This window comes from Passer montanus, unplaced genomic scaffold, assembly GCF_014805655.1.
Source record: "Passer montanus isolate IOZ18808 unplaced genomic scaffold, ASM1480565v1 scaffold41, whole genome shotgun sequence".
NCBI classification, from domain to species: Eukaryota; Metazoa; Chordata; class Aves; order Passeriformes; family Passeridae; genus Passer; species Passer montanus.
Genome location: NW_024368930.1, coordinates 7,014,959 through 7,042,822, shown reverse-complemented (window position 1 = coordinate 7,042,822; position 27,864 = coordinate 7,014,959). Strand labels below are relative to the sequence as shown.

General features: G+C 60.9%; 3 protein-coding genes across 9 annotated transcripts; 1 reads left to right on the top strand and 2 right to left on the bottom strand.

The window, feature by feature from the left end:
• The first annotated feature begins 7,485 nt into the window (after positions 1 to 7,485).
• Positions 7,486 to 13,686, top strand: SNPH (syntaphilin). 4 transcript variants are annotated; one of them, XM_039719473.1, is made up of 4 exons: positions 7,486 to 7,893; positions 8,341 to 8,541; positions 10,234 to 10,383; positions 11,235 to 13,686. In XM_039719473.1, exons 1-4 carry the CDS (start codon positions 7,589 to 7,591, stop codon positions 12,364 to 12,366), a joined length of 1,788 nt encoding a protein of 595 aa, XP_039575407.1. In that variant the 5' UTR covers positions 7,486 to 7,588; the 3' UTR covers positions 12,367 to 13,686. The 4 variants fall into 4 exon arrangements, with proteins under 4 accessions (XP_039575407.1, XP_039575411.1, XP_039575408.1 ...); XM_039719474.1 differs by having other exon boundaries at positions 7,491 to 7,582; XM_039719475.1 differs by having other exon boundaries at positions 7,500 to 7,582; positions 8,440 to 8,541.
• On the bottom strand, positions 13,151 to 18,444 carry SDCBP2 (syndecan binding protein 2). 4 transcript variants are annotated; one of them, XM_039719510.1, is made up of 9 exons: positions 16,509 to 18,444; positions 15,845 to 15,910; positions 15,649 to 15,724; positions 15,312 to 15,415; positions 15,049 to 15,210; positions 14,653 to 14,828; positions 14,413 to 14,584; positions 14,196 to 14,287; positions 13,151 to 14,112 (listed from the first exon to the last, which is right to left on the bottom strand). In XM_039719510.1, the coding sequence occupies exons 2-9, from the start codon at positions 15,896 to 15,898 to the stop codon at positions 14,058 to 14,060; spliced, it is 891 nt and encodes a 296-aa protein (XP_039575444.1). In that variant the 5' UTR covers positions 15,899 to 15,910; positions 16,509 to 18,444; the 3' UTR covers positions 13,151 to 14,057. The 4 variants fall into 4 exon arrangements, with proteins under 4 accessions (XP_039575444.1, XP_039575443.1, XP_039575445.1 ...); XM_039719509.1 differs by having other exon boundaries at positions 15,845 to 18,444; XM_039719511.1 differs by having other exon boundaries at positions 15,312 to 15,446; positions 15,662 to 15,724; positions 15,845 to 18,444.
• A 101-nt stretch (positions 18,445 to 18,545) lies between these two features.
• Positions 18,546 to 27,664, bottom strand: FKBP1A (FKBP prolyl isomerase 1A). Its single transcript, XM_039719527.1, has 5 exons — positions 27,541 to 27,664; positions 27,388 to 27,435; positions 21,455 to 21,567; positions 20,570 to 20,722; positions 18,546 to 19,574 (listed from the first exon to the last, which is right to left on the bottom strand). The coding sequence occupies exons 1-4, from the start codon at positions 27,662 to 27,664 to the stop codon at positions 20,594 to 20,596; spliced, it is 414 nt and encodes a 137-aa protein (XP_039575461.1). The 3' UTR covers positions 18,546 to 19,574; positions 20,570 to 20,593.
• Positions 27,665 to 27,864: the final 200 nt, after the last annotated feature.

The following is a 27,864-nucleotide window of genomic DNA, read 5'->3' as shown; positions in this document are numbered from 1 at the left end:
GCAGCTGGAGGCGGGCAGGAATACATGGGAGGCAGGATATATATATACACTGAAAACAGTCTGTGTGTCGGGATAAATGAGGTACAAATCATGCAGGAAATAGTGCTGGAGGAAAGGCTGACATGTATTTACCAAACAGGTTTGTCAAAACTCTGGAATAACCATGGGGGAGTCACAAAGGGAGCTGGGAATGTCTGGGAAGCACAATGGGCCTCGAGTCCAGACCAATACTGGGCACAGGCTCTACTCTGGCTGTGAATATTTCCCACACGAACATTTCCCCCCATAAATCCGGCTGTGGATGCACACACGTGGATGTTTGTAGCACAGGCAGTGCAGCTCTGACCCTCCTGGTCCCCACGGGGTGTCCGCAGCCGGCCTTGGGGCACGGAGCCCCCCAGGAGCCGGTGCTCGCTGCTCCCGCACGGGCTGCAGGACGCGGCGCGGGGGCTCCCGAGACGGCTCTTCAGCAAATAATTCGGGAAGGTTGATCTTGACAGCTACAGCAGGAAGCGTGTGGGAAGTGCCATGAGTAACCGGGCTGTGCTGCAGAACGGGACGTGCCGTGCCGTGCCGTGCCAGCCTCAGCCTCATCTCCCAAACCTCCCGGACGCCAGTCACAGCCCGGGACAGCAGCTCGGGGTGGCTCTTGCTGCTTCTCCACCCCAGCCCCGGCGATTAGGGCTGAGCCAGAGGGATTGAAACGGGGCACGGAATTCCGGTTATTTAATGACTTGACTTTATGAAAGCGCGTCACTAATTAGAGGCAGGGATCTCCTCAGAGCTGGGCTGCTTAAAATGAAAACTACAACGCTGGGTGGGGGGACTCCAGGGGCCGGGTGGCCGCAGCGCGGGGCCGCCCCGGCTCCCCCCCTTCCCTTCTTCCTCCTCCTCCTCCTCCGGGGTTACGCGGGGCGAGGAGCCCAGGGCCAGCGGGCACAGGGCACACCCGGCCCGCGGGGCTTCGCAGACGGGGAGGGACCCCAAAACCCGGCTGGTTTCTTTTTTTTTTTTTTTTTTTTTTGAGGTGGTTGTGCCTCTCCGGCAGAGGGGCGTTGCCATAGAAACGGGGGGAAACCCGGCGGGGGGAGGCACCCGCGGCGCCGTCGCTTTAAGATCGCAGAGGAGGGAGCAAATTACGCAGCTGCACGGCTCATCCCTCCCTCCCTTCATCCATCCTTCCCTCCCTCCCTCCCTTCGCCATCCCTCCCTCGGGCTGGGGGGAGGCGGGGGGCGCAGCCGGGTCTGCCAGCGCCGCTCCGCATCGGGGGGCGGGCGGGAGCGGGGGGGTGCCCGGGGCACAGGGCGCTCGGGCGGGTCACGCATCGGGCCCGCAGCACACCCGCATTGCGTGTGCCAGACCCCCGCGGCACACGCCAGACCCGTGCTGCTGCACCAGAGCCCACGGCACCCACTGCACCCATGAATGGCTTATCAGCCCCGTATCTTGTGTACCCTGACCCGCACTGCAAACCCGCCTGGACCCCCACCACACCCACCGGTCCTGCTTCACAGCCCTGGAGCCATGTGACATGCACCAGACCCAAACAGCAGCTTCAGGCACGCATTGCACTCGCCAGACCTGCACTGCACTCGCCAGACCCACATCTCATGCACCTGACCCACTTCATGTGCACCAGACCCTCCCTGCACACCCCAGACCCACGTTACACCCACCAGACCCTCCCTGCATGCCCCAGTCACCAGACCCACATCTCATTGCACCAGACCCTCGTCACACGCACCAGACCCTCCCTGCAAGCACCAGACCCTCACTGGACACCCCAGACCCACATCTCATGCACCAGACCCTCCCTGCACACCCCAAACCCTCCCTGCACGCCCCAAACCTACATCTCATTCACCAGACTCTCCCTTCAAGCACAAGCCCCACATCTGCTCATGCAGCATCCCAAAGTGTCTCCGGCACCATGGGGTATTTTTCAGGAGCTGGGGCTGCTCTGCGGTTGACATTTTATGATTTAATGGCTTCATGCTCCATCTCCAGAGGGACAGGAACACCCCAGCGGGTTGATGAGCCGGGTGCTCTGTTCTCTCCTCCCCACAAGGTCAGCGCTGTGGCTGTGGCACAGAACCCACTGCTGGCTGCCTGTTCTGCTTATAAAATCCCAGTGTTGCCACCCTCTCTGGGAACAGGCACGTCGTGCTGTGACCGTGTGCCAGACGATGCAAACGCCGGTGTCCGGGGGTCCCGGCTGGGGGTCAGAGGGGCAGTGCCCGCGCTCCCATCCCGCAGGAGCTGCAGCGGGCTGAGGCAGGAGATGGGGTGTGTGGTTAAAGTAGGCCATTCCAGCGGTGTGGAGAGCAGGGCGAATCCCCCGGCACCGCCGTCATTCCCAGCCCTCGCTCAAGGTGGATGGAGGCTGGGGGAGACCTGCTTGCGCCGCGCAGGGGAGGCGGAGCTGGTGCACTGGAAGCTGGGTTTGTCTTCCAGGTTTTTTTGCCTTTGTATCTCGAAGGAGTGGGCTGTTCCTTCTGCTTCACACAGCTCAGCTCGGCTCCTGCCAGAGCACCTCTGCAGGATGGGCTGTGCAGTGGGATGTCACCTCCATCCCATCCTGCTGACCTTCCTGGCCCCGGGTGAGACCACGGGGTCTGCATCCTGGGTGTCCCACTCCTGCTCTCATGCTGCTACAGCTCTTGTCATTCAGCTCTTTTCCCATTTCCCTTTGGCTCCAGAGTCCCCAGCGAGAGCCCACCCTTTACCCTCTGGTCAAGCACCTTATTTTTAGCTAATGAGGGCTGGGAATTGCCACCTCCCCATTTGGAGTTGCAGCCAGGTCAGCTGGAAAAGTGATGAGCTGCATAACCCGAGCTTTCCAAATGGTGTCTGTTTTCCTGTAATCTCTGGATGTCAACTCAGCGTTTTATAACAAACAGGAGAATAAAAGGAGGTGCTCCTGCCTTTTGGAATGGGATACAGCCACTCTTAGCAACATTGATTTTTCTGGTGGTGTTGCATAAACACCCCATGGGGTTTGTCTCTGCTTGTGCCCCGAGCACTCGGCTCTGCCCTGAGCTGGATTTAGCAGTGGCTTGGGTTAGCAGTTGGATTTGAAGGTATTAAAGGTATTTTCCTACCTAAATGGGTCTGTGATTCCATGATCTCCCTCTGCTTGGGACCCAGGTGAAGCTTTGGGGTGAACCCATCTACACTGGAGCAGAGGCTCCCAGCCTCTGGAGATATTGCCAGATCTTTGTAATCTTCTTGGACCAAAAGCAAAGCAATCCCTGTATCCCAAAAATCCCCCATGGCAGGAGGGGACATAGTCCTGGGTGTTTGTCCCCAGCTGCCCAGGTGGTGGTCCCAGTGCTGACCCCTCCTGCAGCAGGACTCCTGCCAGCCCTGGCTGCTGGATCCTGCTCTTTCCCACTGTGACCCAGCTGTATCCCAGTCCCTTTTCCAGTGCAAGCAGCCCTGGCCTTGCCACTGTCCAGGAACAAAGGCTCTGCCCCACATCAGCTCTGCTTGTTGGCCACATCCAGCACTTTGCTTATTTTTAGAGTGTAGAAAAGCAGAGCTGGTGTCAGGAAGGCAGGGTAGTTCCTTGGGAGCCCTTTTTGTCCCCTGGAAATACAAAGCTGTGGATTCCCTCTCCGTGTTCCCTCTGCTTTTAATCTTGCTCATGCTGGGAGGCTGCAGATCCCCCAGGGGACCCATGGGGACAGCACGGCTCCTCTCCAGGTCTCTGCAGTGGGTGAAGCTGCTCTCAGACGCTCGGGCTCAGTGCCACCATTGCAAAAGATTCCTCACACAGGATGTGCCAAGGGAAACACAGCAATCCAGCAGCAGGCAGGATGATGGGAGCCTCGACAAAGGAAGCAGTGAGCGAGAAATCCAGGGAAATGTGGCGGCTGCTGGCACAGCAGTGTTGTGCTGAGGGCTGACACTGGCAGTGAGCTGCAGGCTCTCACACCTTCTCTCATGTTCCCTGTGGGGATGGGGTGAGCTGGCAGCAGCTGGATCCCTCTGGATCCCACAGCAGCTGAGCTTTGGGAGCTGATGGGAGCAAACTCTTGAGCCTGCAGCCATGGAACCCTCAGAGGAACAAGCTGAGGAACCATCAGAGGCTTCACTGAGCCGGGGATGAGGGTCTCTCCAGAGGTCCTGCGTCCCTGTTTCCCATGTGAGAAGCATCTAGGAAGGGCCATACCTGCCCAGCCTGGTTTGTCCATCACTGGCACAGCCAGGGGATCCAGCAGGGAGTGGGGAAGTAGCAGGATTTGAGGCAAGGAAGCATCTCTGTGGGGCAGTGATCCAGCTGAGCCTGGGGAAATCTTCCTCTGGGGCACCAGGGTGAGCCCCCCCTCTGTCGCTGCTCTGCCATCCATCACTGTCACAGTGTGATCAGTAGTTCAGCAGGAGCTGGGCACCCACCAGAAGATGAGCCCTGTGGTGTCACCCCCCCAGGACAGTGGCACTGTGGGGGACTGTCCTGATTCTGCATCCCAGCCCTCTGTGGGGGATCCTCTTCCTCATGCTGTAGCTCCAGCTGCTTCCTTATCAAGGCCCATTGCTTTTGTTTATCAGGAATTATCCAGGCTAATTCCACTGCATGGAACAAACCCTGGTTTGTGCTGTTGTTTGTAACAGCTCTGTCCTTCTGCTCCACACGTGCTGGAGCCTCTCAGGGAGTTCTGCTGTCAGCAGCACCAGCAACACTCTGTCTTTGCAATGGGCAGTGTCCACCCTGCTCAGCCCTCAAGCTGCATTTTAGGGGATGTGCAGGGTGCTGGGCCCCAGGCAGCTGGTGTGCAGGGCAGTCTGGATTTGGTGGGGAGTGTCAGACCCTAATTGGGAGTGTCAGACCCTGGCCCCTGCTGGCACTCCCAGGGAGGAGGGGCAGACACGGGGGAGCTGTGCTGGGCAGGGTCCTCTGCTCCCCCCGTGTGGGGACAGCTGGTGCCCCCCAGGTCACCTTGGTCTTGGTCCATGAATTGCCCTGGTCACCCTGCTGTGGAGACAGGCTGAGAGCTGGTAGAGAAGAGGAGGCTCTGATGAGACCTTAAGAGCCTCTTCCAGCGCCTGAAAGGGTTCCAAGAGAGCTGGAAGGAGACTTTGGACAAGGACATGGAGTGTCAGGATAAAGGAATGGCTTCCCATAACTGCCAGAGGGCAGGGTTAGATGGGATATTTGGAAAAAAACTCTTCCCTGTGAGGATGGTGAGGCCCTGGCACAGATTGCCCAGAGAAGCTGTGGCTGCCCCAACCTTGGAAATGTTCAAAGCCAGGTTGGACAAGGCTTGGAGCAGCCTGGGATAGTGGAAGGTGTCCCTGCCCATGGCAGGGGGTTGCAATGAGATGTCTTCAAGGTCCCTTCCAACCCAAACCATTCTCTTTTTTACCCCCTGCTATGGGCAGGGATGCCACCACCAGACCAGGGTTCATCCTGGATTTCCCCTTGCTTTCCTGGTGGGGCTCCATTGGTGCTGCATGGCTCCATTGCTCCTGGTCCATCTGAGGGGGTAATTCTGACTGCAGATCTGTCATTTCCTCTGCCTTCAGTAGCCACATACCTCACGGGAGGGTGTGTGTTCAGCTTTGGTGCTGAATCTGCCTGTCCTGGGCAGCCTCTGGGCACAGTGAGGCTTCTGGGGGGACTGAAGTGGCCCAATGTTCCTTTGGGAATAATGACAATTTATTAGCACTGATTAAATTCCAGACACCCTGGGTATTGTGGGAGGCATCAAGCCTTGGTGTGGGCACTAGACAAGTCTGCAGCAGTGGGAAGAGGAGGAGGAAATGAGGTCCCCAGACATGAGGCCAAATCCAGGTGTCCCCACAGAGCCATTCCAGGCTGTGATGCTGGCAGCAGGTGCCTGGGGTGTGGGGTGGGTGCTCTCAGGAGCCCCTTTTTGCTGGACTCACACGTGCCATCTGCAGTGCTGGCACTTGCTGCTGTCAGTGGGGCACAGAGGGACCCCTGCACAGAGCAGTGTGGCGTGAGGGTGACCTTGACATGAGTGGGGAGGATGCAGGTACAGCTGAGCTGATGCTGGGCACCCCTGGGACAATACCAGACACCACTGGACTGCAGGGAGAGGGTGAGGAACTCTCAAATCTCCCTACATCCCTGCTCGAGAGTGTGCTGCAGCCTGTGAGGTGCTGCTGGAGGGTGACAGAGAATCCTGGAGGATGCTCCTGCCAGCCTGAGGCCACGCACGGCTCTTGGTGGATGCTGATTCACGCTGCTGCAGTGGCAGAGCTGCTGCCCGCTTGGGAGCAGTGATCCAGCAGGACAGAGCACTGCCTTCCCCTGCCCAGGTCATCTCCAGGCAAATCCAGCCCAGGTGGGAGCAGCAGGATCCCCAAATCCTTCTTGTAGTGTCCCCAGGGTGCTGGGAGCCCACTGTGCCTGCTGGGACCTGGGACTTCACTGCACCAGTGCTCTGGGATTTTGGGTGCCCTGGTTTGGAGATCAGGGAGCAGCAAATCCTGGGCAGAGGAGGGACCTGGGCTGGCCGGTGTGGGCTTTGAGGTATCCTGGAAGAGCAATAACCTGGGGTTGCAAATGTAGAAGGCTGCCCTGGCTGAGCTGGATGTGCCCCCTCCCCGTTCTGCCTCCCCTGTTGTCCCACTCCTCGCGCTCCCCTGGAGCAGGGCCAGCAGCTCGGAGTGTTTCCTGTCACCCATCGACTGTCTGTTGGCAGGTCCCCTCTCCTGCATGGCTCTGCCAAATTCTGAGATAAACGCTGGCATTGTGAATAGGTCTGGGGATGGGGGCCCCGTGCTGCCCCCATCCCTGGCGGTCTCTGGCAGTCTGGGAGCACGGTGGGGACCCCAGCGGTGCCATGGGGTGCTGGGCAGGATGCGGGTGCTGAGCAGATGCTTCCCTCACTCCCTCACATCCTGGTGTGCCCGAGGTGCTGCAGGCCTCTGGATCTGGCCTATTTATTTACAGGAAAGCGGGCTCTGTGTTTCCCTAGGGATTAGCAGCTGCTGCCTCATCATGCAGGGATCTGTTCTTCCTCACCTGATTTCACTGCTGAATGGGGGATTTGCACTTAATTAAGGAAAAGCAGGCAGGGAGAGCTGCCTGCCCGGGGAGCTCCATGGCTGGGTCAGAGCCCTCGTACCATCTCTGCCCCCAGTAATGCCCCACTGCAGGCACTCTGTGTCCCTGTGGCATTACCCTGCTTCCCGACAGGGATGGGGATCTGGGAGCAGGGGGAAGTTTGTCCATGATGAGAAAGGGGCTCCAGACCATGGGCAGGCATCTGCTCTGCTTCTGATCTGCCTTTTAAATTAAGAACACCCTTGCCCTGTGCCCACAGGTGGGAGCACAGGCATGCAGCATTCTGGCATTTCTGGGCTATGGGAGACAAGTGGGAAGCACAGCCCAGATGTGCAGGGCATGCTGTGCTCATCTGTCCTGTACTGGTGGCCCTGGGGACTATACTGCTGCCCTGGTGCCAGGGCTCACCCCATCTCATCGGGGCCGTTTTCCTGCCTTCACCTGCTCTCTCTGTTCCTTTGCCTGCAGTTCCCTGTGGCCAGGAGCCGTGGCACTGTGGCCATGTCCGTGCCGGGGAGCAGACGCGCGTCCACGGGATCACGAAGGTGAATATGCTTCAGCCTCTGGCCTCGGGACTGGAGAGCAGCGCCTGCCGCCGGGATGAGACGATCCCCACGATCCCCACACCTCCACCACCAGCTGCCACTTCGCAGCACGAGCCCCCAGCCCAGCTTTCGGGGGTTTGCATGGCACTGCCCGCTGCACAGCACTTCCCTGTCCGTGCATGCAGCTCCCCGAGTGCTGCACGCCCTGTCCCTCTGTCCGTCTGTGCCACAGCCAGGACCGACCCCTCCGTCCGTCCAGGCGAAGGCAGGCAGTGGTGGAGAGCACTGGGTTGGGGCAATGAAACTGGGAGGTATGTTAGCCCTTGGAAAATGTCTCCTTGAGCTGAGTGGTAAAGTGAGAAAAAGAGGGAAAAAGCATTTATTCCCCTGCCGATGTCTCCATGGCCTGGACTGCTGTTATGGAGGTGCAGGCTCAGCGTGGGCAGGGAGAAGAGGCAGAGCTGCCCACGTCCAGGTGATGCTCTGGCAGATATGGCTGGAGCTACGCTGGGATCGTGCTCCCAGGGGACTCTTATGGGGCTCCCAAGGGGCTTCCAGGGGATCCCAGGGGCTCCCAAGGTCCTCAGGGTGCGAGGATGCTGTGCCAGCATCCATGGGCTGCCACGCCAGGGAAGGGGGAGCGGGTGGACATCCCCCCCAGCCCTGCCTTTGTGCCCGTCACCATGTCCGTGCAATTTTGATCCCTGCTGTTTGTTTTGTCCTTTTGTCTTGTGTGTTCTCGGTGTGGTGGTTGGCAGTCGCGGGGTTTATGGACGGAGTGGCTTTGCCTCCTTCTTTAAGTCTTCAGCGCCCTCAGCCACTCGGCCTGAGACACAGCCTCTTCTCCCTGCCTCCAGGCGCCCCTCGCCCCCCGGGAGGGACACCTACGGCACCTCCTCGCTGAGCAGCAGCAGCAATTCTGGCTCCTGCAAGGGCAGCGACAGCAGCCCCACCCCAAGGTAACCCATCACCCTGGCCCCAGGGCGGCTGCTGGGTGCCCCCGGGCAGGGGGAGCAGTTCCCCGTGCTGCCGGTGCCGGTCCCAGCGGGGACAGGAGCGCTGGAGCGAGGCTGTGCGCTTGGTGGCCGGGGGAGCCGGAGCTGGCGGAGCTGCTGGCGTGTCTCCAGAGACCCTCACTACCCTCCTCCTCCAAACCTCTCCGCCGCTGTTGTTGTGTCGTCTCCCTCCCTGTCCCCCCGCCTGCCGCCCAGGGATCCCCCGTCCTCTTCCCTCCGTGCTGCTGTGGCCGTGGCTTGCTCGCTGCACGCTCCCTCCTGCCAGTCCTGCATTCCAAGGAGCACCCGGATCCTTCCAGACCAAAGGCACGAGGGCAAGAGCTTCGCTTCCATCCCCTTGTGCTGCCCGGCAAAGGTTTGGCAAGAGCTGGTGGCCCCCTGGCTTCTCAGCAGGGAGCTCTGGATGTGTTCGGGCACAAACAGCCGGCACGGAGCTGTGGGATGGGCACCAGCCCCAGCCCTGCAGGCACAGCAGCCCGTGGTGCACTGCTCATCACCTGCCTGTCCCCTGTCCCCTGCCAGCTCCCAGAGGTGGAATCATTCTGGGAGGATCTGAGGGGCCCGAGGGTGACATGGTGAGCAGGTCCCACATGTGCTGCGGCTGGGGCAGTGGCCCTCCTGCTGCCATGGGCATTCCAAGGCATGGATGCTTCTCACACAATGCTTCTGGACATGGCTAAAGGCTGCTGGGCTGATGGACACCGTGCAGGGGGGCTTTGGGATGCCTCCTTTCCATTCATAGGGAGTTTGGTCCCCCCACTGCCGTGCCAGAGCCACTCGTGCAGCTCCCAGCTCACCACGTGCCTCCCAGCTTGGGGAGCCCTGTCCCTGGCCAGCCCCTGCTCTCTGCACTGTCCCAGGCTTCGGGCCAGAAATGTCACTTCATCTGCCCCAGTGCCACTGGTGGCAGGAGGAGGGTCCAGAGGTGCTGCTGGCCCAGCCCAGAGCAGATGCTGGATTCCCTGGCTTGCTCTCCATGGGCAGGACAGCCACTACCTCCAGACCTGCTCCATCCCAAACCCTTCCATTCCCATCTTGTTCCCCCATCTCTGGTGGGGCCAATCCCACCCTAGGGTCTCCATCCACATCAGTTGTTTCCAGAAAGGTCACTTTGGGCACACAGAGACTGTGGTGGCCCTGGTTCTGCTCATGGGCCAGCAAAGTCCCCAGCACCCCAGAGCACTCAGCACCTGGCAGCAGCAGCAGTGTGTCCAGGAGCTGCACCCACCCTCTGCCAGGGCACAGCACTGAAACACCCACCCTGTCTGTCCTGCCAGGGCACAGCACCCTCATGCACCCACCCTGTCTGTCCTGCCAGGGCACAGCACACAGGACACCCACCCTGTCTGTCCTGCCAGGGCACAGCACCCTCATGCACCCACCCTGTCTGTCCTGCCAGGGCACAGCACTGAAACACCCACCCTGTCTTTCCTGCCAGGGCACAGCACACAGGACACCCACCCTGCCCCTGTCATCAGGGCACAGCACCCTCATGCACCCACCCTGCCCCTCCTGCTCTCAGGGCTCCTTTGGGATGTATTACAGGGCTGCACCCCAAGAGCAGGCCTTAGGACCCCTGGGTCAAGCCTGTGCTGGCCCTGGCACTGGCAGTGGGTGACACGTGTGTCCCTGCAGGCGCTCGTCCAAGTACAACCTGTGCAGTGACAACCATGGGATAAAGCCACCGACACCGGAGCAGTACCTGACTCCCCTGCAGCAGAAGGAGGTCTGCATCCGGCACCTGAAGGCTCGCCTGAAGGACACACAGGAGCGCCTGCAGGACAGGTGAGCTCGTGGGAAGGGTGCCAGCACCAGCCACTGCCACCCACTGTGGCAGCTCCTCTCTGGGACTGCTCCTTCTGGGTGTCTCAGTTCCCAGCATGGCACCTTGTCCTCGTGCTCGTGCCCAGGGACTGAGGTCACAGCTGTACCAGGGCATTGCTGGCATGTGGGACCTGCCACTGCTGCCTGTCCCACCTGGGAGCTGCAGATTTGGGGACTGGAGAGCCCTACGTCCCACCTGCAGTGGCTGCGCTCTCCCCTCGCCCTGTTTAAGTCCCTGCCATGGTTTTGCTGAATTTCAGCGTCAGAGGGTGGCTAATCCCCATCTGCTCCTCAGGCTTAGGCATGGCCCTGCCGCCGTGCCAGCTGCCACGCGCCCGCCCGGGGCACCTGCCCACCCCCACGCAGCCCTCAGGAGACCTGGGCACTGCAGCCTCTTGGGGAGAGGCTGAGCATCATTTGCAGGGATCCCTGAGCTCCCACTGCTCCAAACAGTGCTGCCAGGGGGCCCTGAGCATCAGCCCTGAGGGTTCCTGAGCATAAATCCTCAGAGTCCCTGAGTATCACTCCTGAGGTCCCACAGCATCCATCCGTGGGGTCCCTGAGCATCATTCCTGAGGGTCCCTAAGCATCACTCCTGGGGATCCCTGAACATTGCTCCTGAGGCTCCCTGAGCATCACTCTGAGGCTCCCTGAGCATCACTCCTGAGGGTCCCTAAACCGCTGGATCCATCCCTTGTTCCCAGCTGGGAGTGCTGCTGGGTGATCTGGTTGCAGCCCAGTGCTGGGCACAGGGGACAGAGCTGTCCCTGCAGCCCCCTCAGCGCCGCGGTGGTGCCCTCCCGTCTCCGCAGGGATGCTGAGATCGAGGACCTGAAGACGCAGCTGTCACGGATGCAGGAGGACTGGATCGAGGAGGAGTGCCACCGCGTGGAGGCCCAGCTGGCGCTCAAAGAGGCTCGCAAGGAGATCAAGCAGCTGAAGCAGGTCATCGACACAGTGAAGAACAACCTGCTGGAGAAGGACAAAGGCCTCCAGAAGTATTTTGTGGACATTAACATCCAGAACAAGAAGCTGGAGACGCTGCTGCACAGCATGGAGGTGGCACAGAACGGGGCGCTGAAGGAGGAGGGCGCCGGCGAGTCGGCCGGGGGGTCCCCGGCGCGATCCCTCACCCGCAGCTCCACCTACACCAAGCTGAGCGACCAGGGCGCCGGGGACCGCAACGTGGGCGGCTCGCAGACCATCTCGCTGGACGAGGGCGCCGACAGCGGCTTCGTGGGGATGGAGGAGGCTCCGGGCCACACGGACCCGCTGGAGGTGGGGGGTGAGCCCGGCACCCGCCTGCCCCCCAGCAACACCTACGAGAAGGCGCTGGGACTGCGGAGCAGCGCGGAGGCAGGGGTGCAGGCCAGCTGCATGCAGGAGCGGGCCATCCAGACGGACTTCGTGCCCTGCCAGCCCGACCTGGACACCATCCTCGAGAAGGTGATGAAGTCCCAGGCTTGCAGCCTGGGCAGCCCCACCTCCGCCTGGGTCTCCGAAATGGAAGACACGATGCCCGTCCCCGAGCTCGCCAACCCCACCGGGAGCACGGACCTGACGGTGGCCGAGCCCGACGCCGCCGCTGCCGCTGCCGAGGGGGGTGTCCCCGGCAACCCGGCGGTGCGGCAGCCCCCCAGCGCCAGCCCCTCGGTGGCCATCGCCTGCGTGGCGGAGGAGGAGCTGATGGAGGTGACCGGCTGCGAGAACAACCCTTCCAAGAGCTACTGGAGCCGCCACTTCATCGTGGATCTGCTGGCGGTGGTGGTGCCGGCGGTGCCCACGGTGGCCTGGCTGTGCCGCTCGCAGCGGCGGCAGGGCCAGCCCATCTACAACATCAGCTCGCTGCTGCGGGGCTGCTGCACCGTGGCCCTGCACTCCATCCGCAGGATGGGCTGTCGCCCCGTCGCCAGCCCCGGCCCCGGAGGCGCTGCCCAGCCCTGAGCCCTCCGACGCCCTCCACCCGCCCCACGGACCCGACTGCTGATTGTAAAGCCCCGGCGGGTGGGAAGGGGCCGAGGGGTCTGTGGGTGCATCGAGGTGTGCTGCCCTTCCCCAGCTCCTGGAGGAGGGGAGGAACTGTTGTTGGAAGAGGGATGTTGGCAGCCAGCGTCACCCCCCGCCGTGGACACCCCTGCCTGTGCCTGTGGCTGCGGGGCTGTGGGGCTGCCCCCGCCGTGGGGGCTGTCCCTCCATCGCAATCGCTTTTTGTTTGTCGCCGGGTTATCCCAGCCGTGCCACGGGCGGGTGGTGGCGAGGAGCCGCTGGCAGCGTGGAGCGCTGGGGATGCGGCGGTTCCTTGCTGCAGGTGCAGTGTCTGTCAGTGGGCAGGGGGTGGGGGGTTCCTGTCCAGACACAGGGATCAGCTCCGGAGCGGTTCGGGCCAGCCCCCCCTTCCCTAGGAGATGCCTCCCCACGCTGGGATGGAACTGGGCTGCAGGTCACGCACGGAGCCCCCGAGGAAGCCGTGGGCTCTCCCTCCCTTTGCTTTGCACTATATTCACTTTTTTTTGGGTACAGACTGAAGGCCGGCTGTTGGGATTCTGGCTGCCGGGGAGCGGGACCGGGGCTCCGGCGGTTCTGCCAGCCGTGCTGCCGGTGATCCCACCCCGTGCTGGAGCTGGATGCCTTTGCTGGGGTGGGGCAGTGCCGTGCAGGCAGAGCCAAGCCCTTTGCCGCCCCGGCCCACCCAAGCCCCCGCTTTGCTGGCGGCCTCCGGAAAAATGCCTTTTTTTTTTTTTCTTGTTGAAACACAAAGACAGCAAGGATTGCTCAGCGGGGCTGTTGGGGCGCGGGACCTGGGGCTGCCCCGGGCGCGCCGCACTCCCACCCCACGAATGTCTGTGGTTTCTTCGTGACTTGAACTAACAGTGTTCCCCCAACCCCAACCCAAGCCCACTCCCCCAGCCGTGGGTGCCACCGGCCAGGTGCCCTGGCAGCCGGTGATGCTCCACACGCCGGTGTCCAGCGGTCCCCAGAGGGGCACGTGCCACAGCCTGTGTGCCCCACACTTCCCTGCATCCCCCTTCTGCCGGCTCTGCCCATGCTGGGGGGCAGTGGGGACAGCAGCTCTGCCACCAGCACAGCACCAGGTGCCGGGGGAAGGATTTGGGGAGCAGCAGTGTGCAGGCAGCCGGGGCAGATGTAAGCGGGGCTGGGATATTCGCCTCTCGTGCAATGTATTTGTGGATCTGTGTACACGTCTGTTAGGCTATCCAAAGCTTTGCCAAGAAATAAATGTAACGACTATATTTGAAAGACAAATCTATATAATATATTTTTTAAATACAGAACTGAAAAAGCTGTAACCCCCCTCTTCTTGTTTCCCCTGTCCTGTACTCGCTGTCTGTGGTGGATGTAATAAATGTCGCTGGGTCTGTGTCTGCTTCGGCTGGAGCCAGCCCTTGGCATTTGCCCTGAGGGGGTGGCCCAAGCAGGGACATGGGGACAGTGGGACCCTGGTACAGGACATCTGCCCCGTCCTTGCTGAGGAGAGGAGGAACCACCCAGCAGCCACCAGACTCTGAAGGAATAAGGGGTTTTGTGCTAGAATAGCTCCTTTGGAGGTGCTGTGGGGTCCTCTCAGCAGGCCCTCTGGGCTTCCAGCATCAGCTCCCAGAACAGCAGTGATGGTGTCACAGGTCAGGGATGGAGTGGTCCATGGATGACTTCACCAGCCCTGAAGAGAGACTGAGCAGAGGGAAGGGAGGTCAGTGGGGGGAGCCTGGGGGTCCCTGTGGGGTGTGGGGGTCCTTGCAGCCCCACATTCTCACCGTTTGACCATGTGCTCGTAGATCACGGTGGGGATGATGGTCAGTGTCACCACGTTCCCAGCCCCTGCCAGCACCTCCATGAGCTGCTTATCCTGCAGGAGAGAGAGGGGGATCCATGGGGTGCCCAGCTTCGCTCGCTATCCCCCTCCCTCCTGGATTCTCTGGCCACATCCTGCACTCCCCGGGCATGTCCTGCCCCCCCAGGGCACAGCCCTACCTTCATGCCGATGACGTTCTGGCCGTTCACCTCGCAGATGCAGTGGTGGGTGAGGAGCCCGTTGCGGGCGGCCGAGCTGTCCTTGGCCAGCGACACGATCTTGCCCTTCTTCACCACGACGCCGATGTGGCCGGTGCTGTCCTTGTGCACGGTCACGGTGCGCTGGAAAGGCCTGCGGGGAGAGCAGTGTCACCGCTGCCACCGGCACTGCCACCGCCGCCGGTGCCACCACCCGCTCACCTGTCCCGCACCACCATGACGATCTTTTCGGGGTTCGCCTTCTTCAGCGCGCGCTGTGCCTTGTCGCTGCTCCAGCCCGCGCAGTTCTTGCCGTCGATCTGCAGCACCTGGTCCCCGAAGCGCAGCCCCACCAGCGCTGCCGGCGAGTTGGCCTTCACCAGCTGCACGAAGATGCCCTGGGGACACGGTGGAGTGGTGGCACAGGGACCAGTGGCCGTGCCATGCCATCTGCACCCCGCTGCGCCGTGGCGCGCTGTGACATTTAATGCCACGCGCCGCTGTGTTGTGATACACTGCCACGTCACGCTGCGCTCTACTGTCATGCTTATGCCGTGTCACATCATGCCATGACACAGCCCCGTGCCAGCCCAGCCCCGTGCCAGCCCAGCCCCTCACCTGGTCGACGTTCTTCAGCTGCAGCCCCGTCTTGCCCCGCTCGTCCTTGCACAGGTGGATCTCCCGCACGCCCGGCTTGATCTCTGCGCGCCGCAGCCCCGCGCTGTGCCCGCTCAGGGGGGCCACCAGCTGGCCTGGGGAGGGCCCGGCGGGGGTCAGTGCCTGCGGGGGAGCTGGGGGTCAGTGGGGATGAGGAAGCAGAGGGACCCCCGTTCTGGCATGGGGAGCCACGCGGGGCAGGGAGCTGCCAGCCCAACACCTACGGTGCTGTCCTCCGTGTGCAGGTTCTTCTGGATCTCCTCGCTGGAGAGCGCCAGCCCCATGTAGTTTTCCAGCTCAGCTAGGTTGGGGTACAGCACAGGAGGCTCTGAGGGACATACCGAGGGTGGTCTCAGCTCCTGGGGTCCCCAACCCACAGCCTGGCCCCCTCCATCCCAGGAGCCCCCTTGGACCATGGGCCAGCAAAAAGAGACCCCAAAATCCCATCCCCAACCCATGCACTGAGTTGTGGGGGGGGTCTCAGCTGAGCCCCCCCCATTGAGCATCACTGCCCACCCAGACAGCCCCTGCACAGGGTGAGCTGATCATGTCCCACCTTACCAGTGCCCGAGGCGAGCTTCGGCTTCTCTGTGACCACTGTGGTGGCAGGGGTCCTCACCCCAGCTGCTGCCTGTGCCTGCCAAGAGACAGGGTGCTCAATGCTGTGCCCCCCACCCCGGGGACCCTCTGAGGTGAGATCCCACAGGGACTCACTGGGGTCTGCTCAGCCCTGTAACGCTGCTGAGCTGGCACTGACCTGCAGGACCTGGTGGCCCTTCATGTCCTCCAGGGAGGGGTAGAGTGTGGCCATCGCTGCTGCTGTCTGGGGACAGGGATGGGCAGTTCAGGGACTGGGTTGCCTCTCTCCAAGCATCCCTCCCAGCCCGTACCGGAGATGGGCTGTCACCTGGAGTCTCCAGTGTGACTCAAGGCTATGTCACCAGGGTCACCACCACCACTTCCTGGTGGCTGGGACACGGATGGCTGTGTGCCGGGCAGGTCCTGCTCCCCATGCCCACCCGTCCCACAGAGCCATCCCAACACCACCCAGCCAGGGATATCCCATGGGAATGGCCCCTCTGCCCCTCATCAGACCCCTCTGCTCCCCATGCCCAGCTGAGCAGTGGGGCCATTCCAGCACTACCCAGACACAGCAGTGAGATGTCCCATGGGAGCAGCCCTTTACACACCATCAGTCCCCTCTGCACCTCATGTTGTGCCCAAGGCTGTGCCCCCCAAACCTACTCAATGGCACCTTGTGCCCCAAAAAGCATCATCCAAAACTCACGGTGTAGGGGCCAAATCCAGACCCAGCTCTGAGCCCTGTGGGAACCAGGCAGGATCCCACCTGCAGCCCAGGGATAGCAGCAGCATCCAACAGACCAGAGCCCCCAAGTCCAACCCTGGCACCCCAGACTCACCTGCCAGCAGCTCCCAGATCCTTGTGACACCACCCTCTGCCTGGCTCCTGGGTTTTATAGCCGGGCCCAGCCCAGGGAGGGGCCAGACAGGCTCAGCTGATTGCGCCCCCGCTAGGTAGGGCACAGGTGAGGAAGAGGAAGATGAAAGCAACAATGCACAGAGCCCTGGAGGGGTGGGACAGGGATTGGAATAGGGACTGGGATGGCTTTCTGTAGGTTCGGGCATCCTGGGGGAGCAGGGATGGGACTGTACCCCCCATGGTGCCCCCCCGACACTGCATCACCTCTCCTGCCACCCCCAGCGTGTGGCTTGGTCCCTGACTGGGCTGCCCCCCACCCCCATTATCCTGCCTGGGCTCCTCAGGCCCTGCTGGGGGTGAAGGGGGCTCCCCACCGTGATCCCCTGCGTGGGTGGCTCCTGCTGACACCTCGCTGTCCCGGCGCGTGGGGCTGACGCGGCCGTGACCGGGATCCCGTGTCCCACACCCTTCCCAACGTCACCTGGGACACGTGCCAGCTGTGGGAGTCCCATGGTACGGGTAGAGAAACTGAGCCAGCACAGAGCTCAGCGTGGGGTGGCCGTGCATCCTGCTGCCAGGGGCCATCACCGTGTCACCTGGGGATCCAGCCCTCCAGCAGCCAGAGGTGACATTCTGCGGTTGGCATTGAGGATGCCATGGGCCACCGTGTCCCCAGGGGCCGGGCAGGGGGGTGCTGAGGGCGCTGGGGCAGGCCTGGACCTGGTGGCACCAGCTCAGAGCTCCCTGGCACGGGGCCAGTCCCGCTGTGGAGCCACAGCCAGGCACGTCCCAGCTCCCTGAGCCTCTGCTCCAGCGTGCCAGGCCAGGAGGAAGTGTTTTATTTACTGGTGTTATTTTTAGCTGGATGGTGCCCAGCTGCCTTGACCAGCCCAGGACAAGAACAGCCTCAGCACCAGCAGCAGAGTCACAGACACATAGGATTGTTTCCTGGAGTCTGTTCATTTCCTAAGCCCTCATCCCCACAAAACCACAGCTGTAGGGACTCACACCCCACCTGCACTCAGGGATGCTTCAGGAGCTGTGCAGAGCTGAGGGCCCAAGGGCAGGGGGCTTCCCTCAGCCTCCCCCCTGCCCTGGCTTAGCCCCAGCCACAAGCCATGGCACTGCCTGGCACTGGTTAATAATTAAAGCAAAAAGCTTTGCAGGAAGAGAAACACAAACAGGCCTCAAGCTTCCACCCAGAAAGGGCCACAGCTAAGGACAGAGCAGGGTGCCCCACAAGCTCCTGTTCTGGTTAATTGAGCAGCAATTAAGGGCAGTGCTAATTCCCTTGCACCGGTGCTCCTGGATGCATCCCAATGGCTGAGCTGCTCCTGCCCCAGGGCCACTGCTCCCTCCAGGACCCATTACACACAAACTTGGCTTGGCAGCTGGGACAGGCTGTGTTATTGATCGTGGCTGTGTTATCAGTTGTGGCACACTGACTGATCAAAGGTTGTCAGCAGAGGAACAAGGCACTGGCCCACAGTGGTGCCTGAGCAGGTCCTACACACACAACACCCACAGCAGCAAAGCCCAAAGCAGGTGATGTGCTGTGCCCCATGTGCCACGTCCAGCTTTCAAAAGGGACTGAAATAAATCCAGAAAGGTGTAAGGAAAGGCTTCCCTGGAGCTGCAAGGACCATGGGAACATGCATCCATCTATCCTTCGTGCTTCCAGTCGAGGTTGAGTCACAGCCACAAGGGCATGAGGCTGTGAGGGCAATGTGTAATAGGTTATGGTGAGGCAATTAATTATGCAAATTCCAGCAGGCTGCCATCACCTCCCCACAGAGCACAGGAGCCCCAGGCATCCCACTGTGCTCCGGGAGCACCTGAGCCTCACACTGAGGCACAGCAGAACCCTGGCACAGCACCCAAAGCACCCCATGAGCCTGGCACAGCACCCCACAAACCCAGAGCAGCACCCAGAGCACCCCACACGGCACCCCCTGAGCCCAGCCCCAGCTGTGCTGAGCAACAGACGAGCGAGGGAAGAACCTCCAGGACACAGGGCTGAGAAAAGCCAGCATAAAGCGTTTTTATTGCGATAATAAACTGGATACCTTTGTGCGGCGGAGAAGGAAGTGACCGGCGGGAATTTCTGTTACCAAGGGACTGGGCAGGGCAGAGGGAGGGGCACAGGGGACAGCTATGCGTCCTGTGAGACCAGGCAAGCAGCGATGACCAGCATCAGGTGGCAGGAGAGAATGGGCAGGTGTGCTCAGAGCAGGGACAACAGGGGGCTGATGGTTCCTTTCCACGGGGAAGGAGAACAGAGGTGTTTTTGTAGAGTTGAGCTCCCACCACCTCCCCTGCAGACAGCACCTTCCCTTTGTCCAGTTTTCCTTTTTCTTTAAAGAAAGCTCCATGCTATGGGATTTTCAGGCTGTGGCAGAGCTCTGGTGGAAACCCAACTCCCTAAATCCAAAAGTGGTCTGGAGGGGAAGGCAGGCCCACCGTGAGATGGCAGGGTGGAGCAGGGGCAGAGGAGCCCTCCTCCCCCAGAGCAAACCCACAATGCCTGCAGTGATGCTCCCCAGGGAGCAGGGAAAGGCCAGGCTCCCTCGCTGTCCCACTCCAGGCAGAATTCCTATAAACAATCCTAGTGCTACCTTGCTCTCTGCATCCCTTCAGCCTCAACAACCTCACTCTGCTATGGCTTTTGCAGCAGCAGCAATTTCTGGTTTGGAAACATCATAAATCTGCACCAAAACGAGTAACTAACAGGATTCCTTTTGTTCAAATGACTCCTATCTAAGGTCAGCCCATCTGCGTGCTACTGGGAAAACGTAGTCTACACCTGGAACAAAAATAAGATTAAGAACTTGACCCAAAAAGAGTTGAGGTTTACGGTGTATAGTTTAAAAAGACATAAAAACACGATACAAGGAGGAAGAGTCAGACGCAAAGCTTAGTGACCAAAGGCATTCAATCAAGGTGTAAGGTTATACAATGAGTGTAGTGGACTATCAGGAAAAGCTCCGTACAAAGTCATGTGCACTCTTCTTGAAGCTGAGATTCTGGATTCCTCCATGTGCCAAACCTGTGTGGAGAGAGGAGAGGCAGTGACAGAGCTGCCTGCTGGACAAGGAGGGAATGTGCCCAGGGCACAGCAGCATCCACACAAACACACCAGGCCCTCAGAGCAGTCAAGCCTTGATCACAGCGGGGGCACAGCCCACCCTGCCCACACCATGGGGACCCCACACCCCAGAGCAGAGCCCCACAGAATCACAGAATGGGCTGGGTTGGGAGGGACCTTAAAGACCCATCATGTTTCAGCCTCCTGGCACAGGTAGGCACACTGTCCACTAGTCTAGCTGCTCCAAGCCCCATCCAACCTGGCCTTGGACACTTCCAGGGATGGGGCAGCCATAATTTCTCTGGACAGCCAGTGCCAGGGCTCCTCCAGCCTCACAGGAAGAATTTCTCCCCAATAGCTAATGCAACCTTGCCCTCTGTCAGTGTGAAGCTGTTCTGCCTTGCCCTGTCACTTAAGGCCCTTGTGCAAAGTCCCTCTCCAGCTCTCTTGGAGGCCTTTTAGGCTCTGGAAAGTGCACCAAGGTTCCCCCAGAGCCTTCTCTACTCCAGGCTCAGCAACTCCAGCTCTCAGCCTGACTCCACAACAGAAATGCTCCAACCCTTGGGTCATAGTCACTGCCTCCTGCCCACACCATCAGCCCCTTGCCCAGGCAGCATGAGAGGCAGGAGGGGGTGTGGCAGCCGAGCCCCCTTGGTGCAGCAACAACACTCAGAACCCAAGGCACAAAGAACTGGCACTGCAACACCTCCAGGACACAAACCTGCTCTGCTAGGCTGGGAACTTTGCATGTAGCACCATAGTGATCAGAACCCCAGCTCACCAGACTCCCAAGAGCAACTTTTACCCAGAGATCTGCTCTGTCCTTCTCATACTCCCCACTACTGCCCACTCCCCCCTTGCCTCCATCCCACCTCCCCACACTGTCCCAAGATCAAACCCAGGGGCCTTGAGCTCCTCAATCCACACAGTCCCTGACTGAAGTTGCCCCTCCTTACCCAAGGACAGGGTGCTGGGATGGGTCATTCCAATTTCATGAGCTCCACGTCAAAAATTAGAGTGGCGTTTGGTGGGATGATCCCTGGGTGGCCAGTGGAACCATAGGCATAATCTGGGGAGATGGTCATCTTTGCCCGCTGACCAACGCTCATCTGGGGCAGGGACAGAAACACAGGGACATCAGGAGATGGGCACAACTGACAGAGGAGGGACACACACACCTGTGAGTGACAGAGGAGGGACACACACACCTGTCCCCTCTGCTTTCCCTACACTGGGCAAGAGTACAGACTCAGAGGAACAAAGCAGAGGAACAGAATGTCAGAGGGAAAAGGCAGGCAGCATGGGCTGGAAAAGGAGCAGGGCTCCAGATGCCCTTCACACAAGAGAGGGCAGGGAATGCCAGGGCATTCCCTCCAGCCACCAGCATCCTTGTGCTTGTGCTGCCAGCACGGCACGGAGTGAGCAGTGCCAGGCGGGCAGGAGCTGAAGCTGTGCTGTGCCCACAGCGTGGGATCAGCCCGGAGCTGTGCTGTGCCCACCAGCCCTCCCTGCGCGTGGGCTCCAGAGCCTGGGAGGCCCGAGCGCTCCCGCCGTGCTCGTTCAGAGCCAACTCAGTGCAGAAATGTCACCGCTGAGTCACCGGCGTGCCGTAGGTGTTGCTGGGGCCTGGCCCGGCTCCATTCCTGCCAGCTGGCAGGTGGCAATGCAGAAGGTGATATTCACACCCACACCTCCCAGCGCCGAGGGGGTGGAACAGGGGAATAAAATAAAGAAATAATAAAAGAGGGAAGGAGCTGCATGCACAGCGATGCCTGCCCACGCCGCAGCTCCCGGCGGCACAGCCTGGCACGGGGAGCGCGAGGCGGAGCAGCTCCAGGCACCTGAGCGACTCCTTCCTCCCAGCCACGGATCACCTCCTGCTTGCCCATCACAAACTTGAACGGCTTGTTCCTGTCGCGGGAGGAATCAAACTTCTTCCCATCCTCCAGCATACCTGGGGAGAGAGAGGGAGATGGTGATACAGGGACAGAGCCATGCCCATGTGAGATGCTGTGACCTGGCAGCCCGAGCAGGTGACAGTCACATGGCTCTGAGTCAAAGATGTGTCTCAGCTTGTCCTCCTTTTCCCGGGGAAACACCTGTACAGGAGGGGAAACCCCTGTGGCATCCCCCATCCCAGGGCAGGGAAGGATGACACTTAACTGTTTCAGCACAAAGAGAAGTGCTCCTCTGGGCCAGGACCAAGGACTGACACAGGGTAGCAGATGGACAGGGGAAGAAAATCTTGCCCACCTTGCAGCACCACCAACAGCCATTTATCATCAGGCAGCAGGATCCGACCTTGTGCCTCCTATCCCACCAGCAAACACACCTCTCACTCACCAGGCTTCTATCTCCAGGCACCCAAAACACTGATGACACTCCAGTGCCCCATCTGGAGGCTGTGATTGGCCTCCAGCCCTGCCTGTGCCCAGCTGATCTAAGCCAAATCCCTCCTAGACCCAAGAATGACAATGGGGAGAGGCAGCACCAAGTGCTGGATGCATGTGCCTGGGACAGCCCTCATTCCCCAGCATGGGCTGAGCCAGGCTGATATCCCCAGAGCTAAATATAACTCCCCAAGATGAGCTAAGGAGGAATTTCCTCCCCTCCCTTGCTCCCTGCCTGACCTTCTTGGGGAATCTTGGAGCTGGCGCTGCCTTATAGGAGCAGTAACTCCACCAGTCAACTCCTGTAAGGCAGCTCCAGCTCTACATTACCACAGCCAGTGCCCTGTACAATAAACCCTGTGTGATAAGAGCAAAATTAAACTCTTCCAAAACACTTCTTCACCTCCCAAAACAGCCTGAAAATCCTGCTATCCTGACTGGAAACTGCTCTATAGTCTTAAAAAACCAAACTTCCTTGAGATGGCATGGGGCAGATTGACTTCCCTTTGCCAGGGCATTTGTGCAAGGGAAAATGTGTCTGTGAAAAAGATGGGATGGGGGAGCTCAGCCCCTGCTTGCACAGTGACCAGAGGGAATGGCACACAGGGACCAGCAGCCAGAGGGATGGGAAATGTTGGATGGAAAGAAGGGAATGGGAGAAAATACATCACCTTTGCAAAGGCAACAAGAACCAAGACCTGCAGGCTCCTCTCAGGGAGTAGAATTAAGTTTTTAATTTAACAGACAGCAAAAATCCCTTGTCCAGTGTGTCGAGCGTCAGCTCAGCCGGTCACGCTGCAGCCCTGGACTTTGGAATAGTAAATCTGGAGTTCTCTCATTTCCTCCTTCCAGGATAAACCTCTTGTTGCTGAACCTGCTTCCAGCCCGCCTGGCGCTGCTCCTCACTCCTGTTCCCTGGCCTTGCTCCCGCCTGGCAGCAGGGACAGGGGCAGCCCATGCTGGCTGGCACCAGCAGCGCTGCCTGCCTGCGGCCCCAGCTGACCCCGGCTGGGCTCCGAGCCCTCCAGGGCAGCAAGGGGCCGAGGTGGCTGAGGAGGGACAGAGAGGACAGCTCTCTGCCACCCTTCTCCCTGGACATCCACCAAGGAAAATCCCCAGGGGCCACGCAGCACAACCCCCTGCTTGTCACAGCAAGCAGGGACTACTGGGATGCTCCCAGGGATCTGCAGCCTGCAGAAGTGCATCACGTTCAATGTCCTGACCAGGGAATGCAGAGGCATCAGCAGCAGTGCAGGAGATGCTGCCAACCTTGGACAGGAGTGGATGGCACTGCCCGACTCCACTGCCAAGCTCACCTGTCCCAGTCCAGCCTCAGGAAGTGCTTCAGAGCTGGCAGCTCCCCGGCTGCAGAAGAGAGGGATTGATGGACTGTGCTGGTTGCAGCAGCCTGAGGGATCGATCACTCAGCTCTCCCGAACCAGGATGGAGAAGGTCATATGTGGGAGCCTGGCCATGCTCCCCCATCATGCCAGTGGAAAAAAACAAAGAGGCTCCAATCCTTCAGACTGCATCCTCATCTTAGGCACTTCCTCTGCCCACAAGCCTCCTGGGAGAATTCTCCAGCCCTGGACAAGTATGAGCAACCATTTCCTCATCCCTGCCATCCCTGAGCAAGGAGATAACGAGATCTTAAAGCTATTATGGAGGAAAAGCATCCTCTGGCAAAAGCAGCTACCCCAGCAGAGCCCCAGCAGCAGCAGACAGCCCCTGGCACATGCCAGCTTATCCAAGCCCCTGACAGGGCTCCGTGCTTGTCACTCCCAGTCCTGCAAGAAGGGCAGAGCTCACACAGGTGGATTATGGAGAACCACTCGCCCTGGCTCCCACCCAGAAAGATTTGAGCCTCCAGAGATCCCAACTGGTCTATGCAGACCCCAAGGGGTCTCAGGGAATCACAGTGGGGAAGAACAGAGAGCCCTACAGCTGAGGCTGCAGCAGCCATGGGATGGAGTGGGGCTCTGGAGCACAGCCCCAGCCCCAGCCCCAGCGTGGCCCTGCCAGGTCTCTGCCACACTTGGCAGGCAGGAGCTGGGAGACGCCGGCTGCAACGTGCCACTTGGCTCCGGGCCCCCTGGGCGGGCAGAGGCGGCGGAGAGCGGTGCTGGAGCAGGCAGAGTCAGCCCTGGGACAAACCTGCCGGGTCGGGTTCTGCCGGGGCTGCGGAGCCCCGCCCGCACCCCTCCATCCCCTCCTCAGTGCCGATCCTTGGCACGGCCATTGCCCAGGGGCTCTGGCACAGAGCCAGCCTCCCAAGGAGAGGCAGGAAGAGACCAGAGCAGTGGGGCAGGCACCTCTGCTCCAGCTGGGACAGGATGGAAAACCCTTCCCAGAAGCCCTGGAATGCCCAGCATGCTCCAAACCTCTGCTCAGGGCAGGGATGCCTGGATGAGGTTCAATCCTGCCTCCACCAGCACTCCCCATCACTCAAGCCCACCCCATTCTCACCCACAGCTGGATGGGGAGAGGGCTTTGCCCACCATTCTTGAAGCCTGGCAGGACAGAGGACCCCCGTGCAGGCAGGGAAGAGGGTGCAGAAGACAGCACTGAGCTCCCACAGTTGCCACAACCCGTGGGCCGGCAGTTGCATGCACTGAGAGGAAACACCTCATGACCACAGGATGTTTGCTGAGCAGGAGAGCATCGAGGGCTGCACCCAGAGCAGCCAGGGGAGCACCACTGCCCCAGGGACTGTGCACAGGCGCTAGCGAGGACAGCAGTCCCCTCAGTGCCATCCTGCTGGAGAAAAAGGCAGGTTCCTCCAGTATCCATCTCTGCTCCAAGCCTAACTCCCTCAGAGACCCCACAGGCTGAGTGTGCTTTGCCACTCAGACAAAGCCGTTTGGCCAACGCGTGTCAGACTTGTTCCTGTCCTGACACTCCCCAGAATGACTACAGCCCCCCATGTCCCCTCCTGAAGCGCAGTGGGGTGCCCAGTCTCCCCACACACCCAGTCCCCCTGGCACCAGCACTGCAGGACCCCCAGCTGCCCAGCAGCCCCACTCTGCTCCATGCTCTGACTCAGAGGGGCTTAGCTTTGTTGGCCCCCAATCCACTGATCCACTCCCACACTCTGTTCCATTCTATGCCAGCTGCTGCAAGCAAAGTGTGCTGAACACACTGGGCCCATCAGGGAACTTTATCCTTGATTTAGTCCCTTTAAGAACCCTATGTAGCAGACCTCACATCAAAGGCTCTTTTGGACACCCCACAGCACAAGCTCTCCACAAAAAGCCCCAAGACCTGGAAGGAAGGAGAAGGAACAGGTTCAATTCCACCAGCTCCCCCCATAAATTTCCATCTCTGCAACCCCAGCATAAGCAACTGGCATCTCTAAGGAGGTTGCTCTTCTCTCCACCTCTTTCCTCTGCGCTGTCCTCCCACACCAGGGCTGTCTGTCCATTCTGGGATGCTCTCAGCAGGGCCATGCCCCATGGAGCAGGAGCCTAGGCACAGGCTGCTGGCTGACCAAGGTGGCTCCCCACAGTCCCTCACCCTCAGATCACTGTTTTTTTCCCCAACTGGTTTTTACCCAAGCCACTGTGCATCCATAACCCAGCACAGGGAGAGCTGTCTCCTGCACACCACAGGCTGGATCTCCCCAGCACTGGAGCAAAGGGCAGCTGGGGACGGAGCCAACGCAGGGCTCTGCAAGGAGTCCTGGAGCTCGGCACCTCCAGCACTGCACTGCCACCATCCCTGATGCTGCTCTGGGATCGGTGAGGGCTGCAGCCGGGCTGGGAATCAAGGGTTTGTAAGGTTTCCCATGAGCCAAGCCCCGCTCCCGTCTCTGGCAGAGCCGGCTGCAGGAACTGCGCTGCCGACACAGGGAAATGGCATCAGGGCCTGGAGGTGTTTGATTCCTGCTGCCTGCCGAGGCGGGGGGGCAGGAGCTGCCTGCAGACACAACGGGGGTGGGGATAAAGGACAAATGGAGACGACAATAACAAAAAAATAAAATAAATTAGACAACCTCTCCCAGGCGCAGCAGATCACTGCTGCTGGGGAGGGTCTGTTGTGAGCAAGTCACCACGTAGCACTTTGCCTGAAGAGCCATGACGTGGGGACAGGATGCTGGTGACCCCCAAACAGCTCTGCCAGGGTAGGGGACGGGGCTGGGGAGAACAGCCAAGCCCCAGCAGCGCCGCAGGAGGGCAGAGCCGGCACGGGGAGCCGGAGGGCTGGGAGTCGGAAGGGCTGGCAGGCGGCAGGACTGGCCCACCGGGAGCCACTTGAGTGCCTGCCAGCCTCTCTTTGTTCTTCCACCGGCGGAGGAAACGGGGCGGCCGGGCAGACCAAGCTGCTTCCTCTCCCTGCTGACGAGGGAACGGGAAAGACGGGGGAGATGGAGGAGCAGCAGATGGGCTGGATGCCCGCCGAGCCCGCCCAGCAGGCCGGGCCCCGTTCTGCAGAGAGGGGCAACCCCAGCCCCCCAAGGGGAGCAGGGGGAGGTGGAAAGCGCTGGGGCGGGAAGGGGAATTGGTTATTAGCAAAAACGGTCACAAATGAGTCATTAACTCGTTTTTACCATGCCAATAAGCCAACGCTGTACAAAAGGCAGCCCAGGGGGACAAGAGCCCCCAGAGTGATCCCCAAAGCATTTTTGGGGTCCTAAGGTTAGTTTCTTTCCCCCCCGCAGCTTGCAGAAGGCTGCTGGAAGACATTACCCTCCCTGGCTTTGGGGCATCCCCTCATCAAAGCACTACCCCGACCACTCAACAGCACCCTGGTTACCCGCACCAGGGTCCCCCCAAAAAACCCCAGGATGCGGGTCTGGGTGGCCACAAGGGTACCCCTGGTGTCACCCTACAAGGGAGAAGGGACTGGGGCAGGACTGCAGGGGGATTGCACTCCTGCAGGGAGCTGTGGCAGGAGGGACCCCGCTCTGAAGAAGCTGACCCCAAAAGCTCGTGGGGGGTGACTCGTGGGGTCCGTGAGGGCTCCGAGCCTGGCCGCCCCACAGCCCACGGGTCTCGGCTGCCCGGGGACCCCCAGGGCTCCACCCGGGTCCCCCTGCCTGCACCCCGGGTCCCCTCTGGGTGGTTCCCCGGCGCACCCCCAGAAAGAACGCTGGATACGTATGGCAAAGGCCCCTTCATTGAAAAGGCTGCGGGAAAGACGGGGACAACGGGACCTCCCCACAGGGCACCGACAGGACCTCCATCCCTCCCCGGGGCTCACCCGCGCCCCCGGGAAAGGCCCCCGGGCGGCCCGGACCCCCCTCCTCCCCACGGCCCATCCGAGCCGCCGCGCCCGGGGTCCCTGCAGGCAGCCGGGGGCGGGGGGATCGGCGGGCCCCACTCCCGCCGTGTCCGCGCCGGTCCGACCCTGCCGCCGCTCCGCTGCCGGGCTCGCCCCGCACTCACCCGTGTAGTGCACCACGCAGGTCTGGCCGCGCTTGGGGAACGTCCGCCCTGCGGGAAACACGCGCCATCACCCCGCGGCACCGGGACCCGCACCGGGACCCGCGGGGAGAGCGGGGAGGAGGGGTGGGGGGGCGCGGGCTCGCCGCGGCTCACCGTCGCCGGGGGCGATGGTCTCCACATGCACGCCCATGCCGGTGCCGGTGCCGCTCGCACCCGCAGCGCCCGCAGCCCGACGGAGGAGGGGCCGCGTGTGCGCAGCCGCGGCGGCCACCGCCATAGAGCCCGCCCGTCACTTCCACAGATCCCGCCCGACCTTCCATAGATCCCGCCCGGCGGTGCCGCCCTGGCCGCCGCCATCTTCCGCCCCCCCGCCCCGCCGCCATCTCGGCACCGCGCGTTGCCGGGGGAACGCGGCCCGGCCGTGAGGGACCCTGCGGGCGGGGGGCCCTGAGAGCTTTGCCCCCTTATCGCCATTTC

Coding starts and splice junctions, on each gene's coding strand:
- SDCBP2 (XM_039719508.1), bottom strand. CDS start 15,593: ATGCTCAATGGGGGGGGCTCAGCTGAGACCCCCCCCACAACTCAGTGC. Junction 14,585..14,652: donor GTCATGGTGGTGCGGGACAG/GTGAGCGGGTGG, acceptor CTCTCCCCGCAG/GCCTTTCCAGCGCACCGTGA. Junction 14,288..14,412: donor AGAACGTCATCGGCATGAAG/GTAGGGCTGTGC, acceptor TCTCTCCTGCAG/GATAAGCAGCTCATGGAGGT.
- FKBP1A (XM_039719527.1), bottom strand. CDS start 27,664: ATGGCGGTGGCCGCCGCGGCTGCGCACACGCGGCCCCTCCTCCGTCGG. Junction 27,436..27,540: donor GACCATCGCCCCCGGCGACG/GTGAGCCGCGGC, acceptor TGTTTCCCGCAG/GGCGGACGTTCCCCAAGCGC. Junction 21,568..27,387: donor CTGCGTGGTGCACTACACGG/GTGAGTGCGGGG, acceptor CTCTCTCCCCAG/GTATGCTGGAGGATGGGAAG.
- SNPH (XM_039719473.1), top strand. CDS start 7,589: ATGCTTCAGCCTCTGGCCTCGGGACTGGAGAGCAGCGCCTGCCGCCGG. Junction 7,894..8,340: donor TGGGGCAATGAAACTGGGAG/GTATGTTAGCCC, acceptor GGTGGTTGGCAG/TCGCGGGGTTTATGGACGGA. Junction 8,542..10,233: donor GACAGCAGCCCCACCCCAAG/GTAACCCATCAC, acceptor GTGTCCCTGCAG/GCGCTCGTCCAAGTACAACC.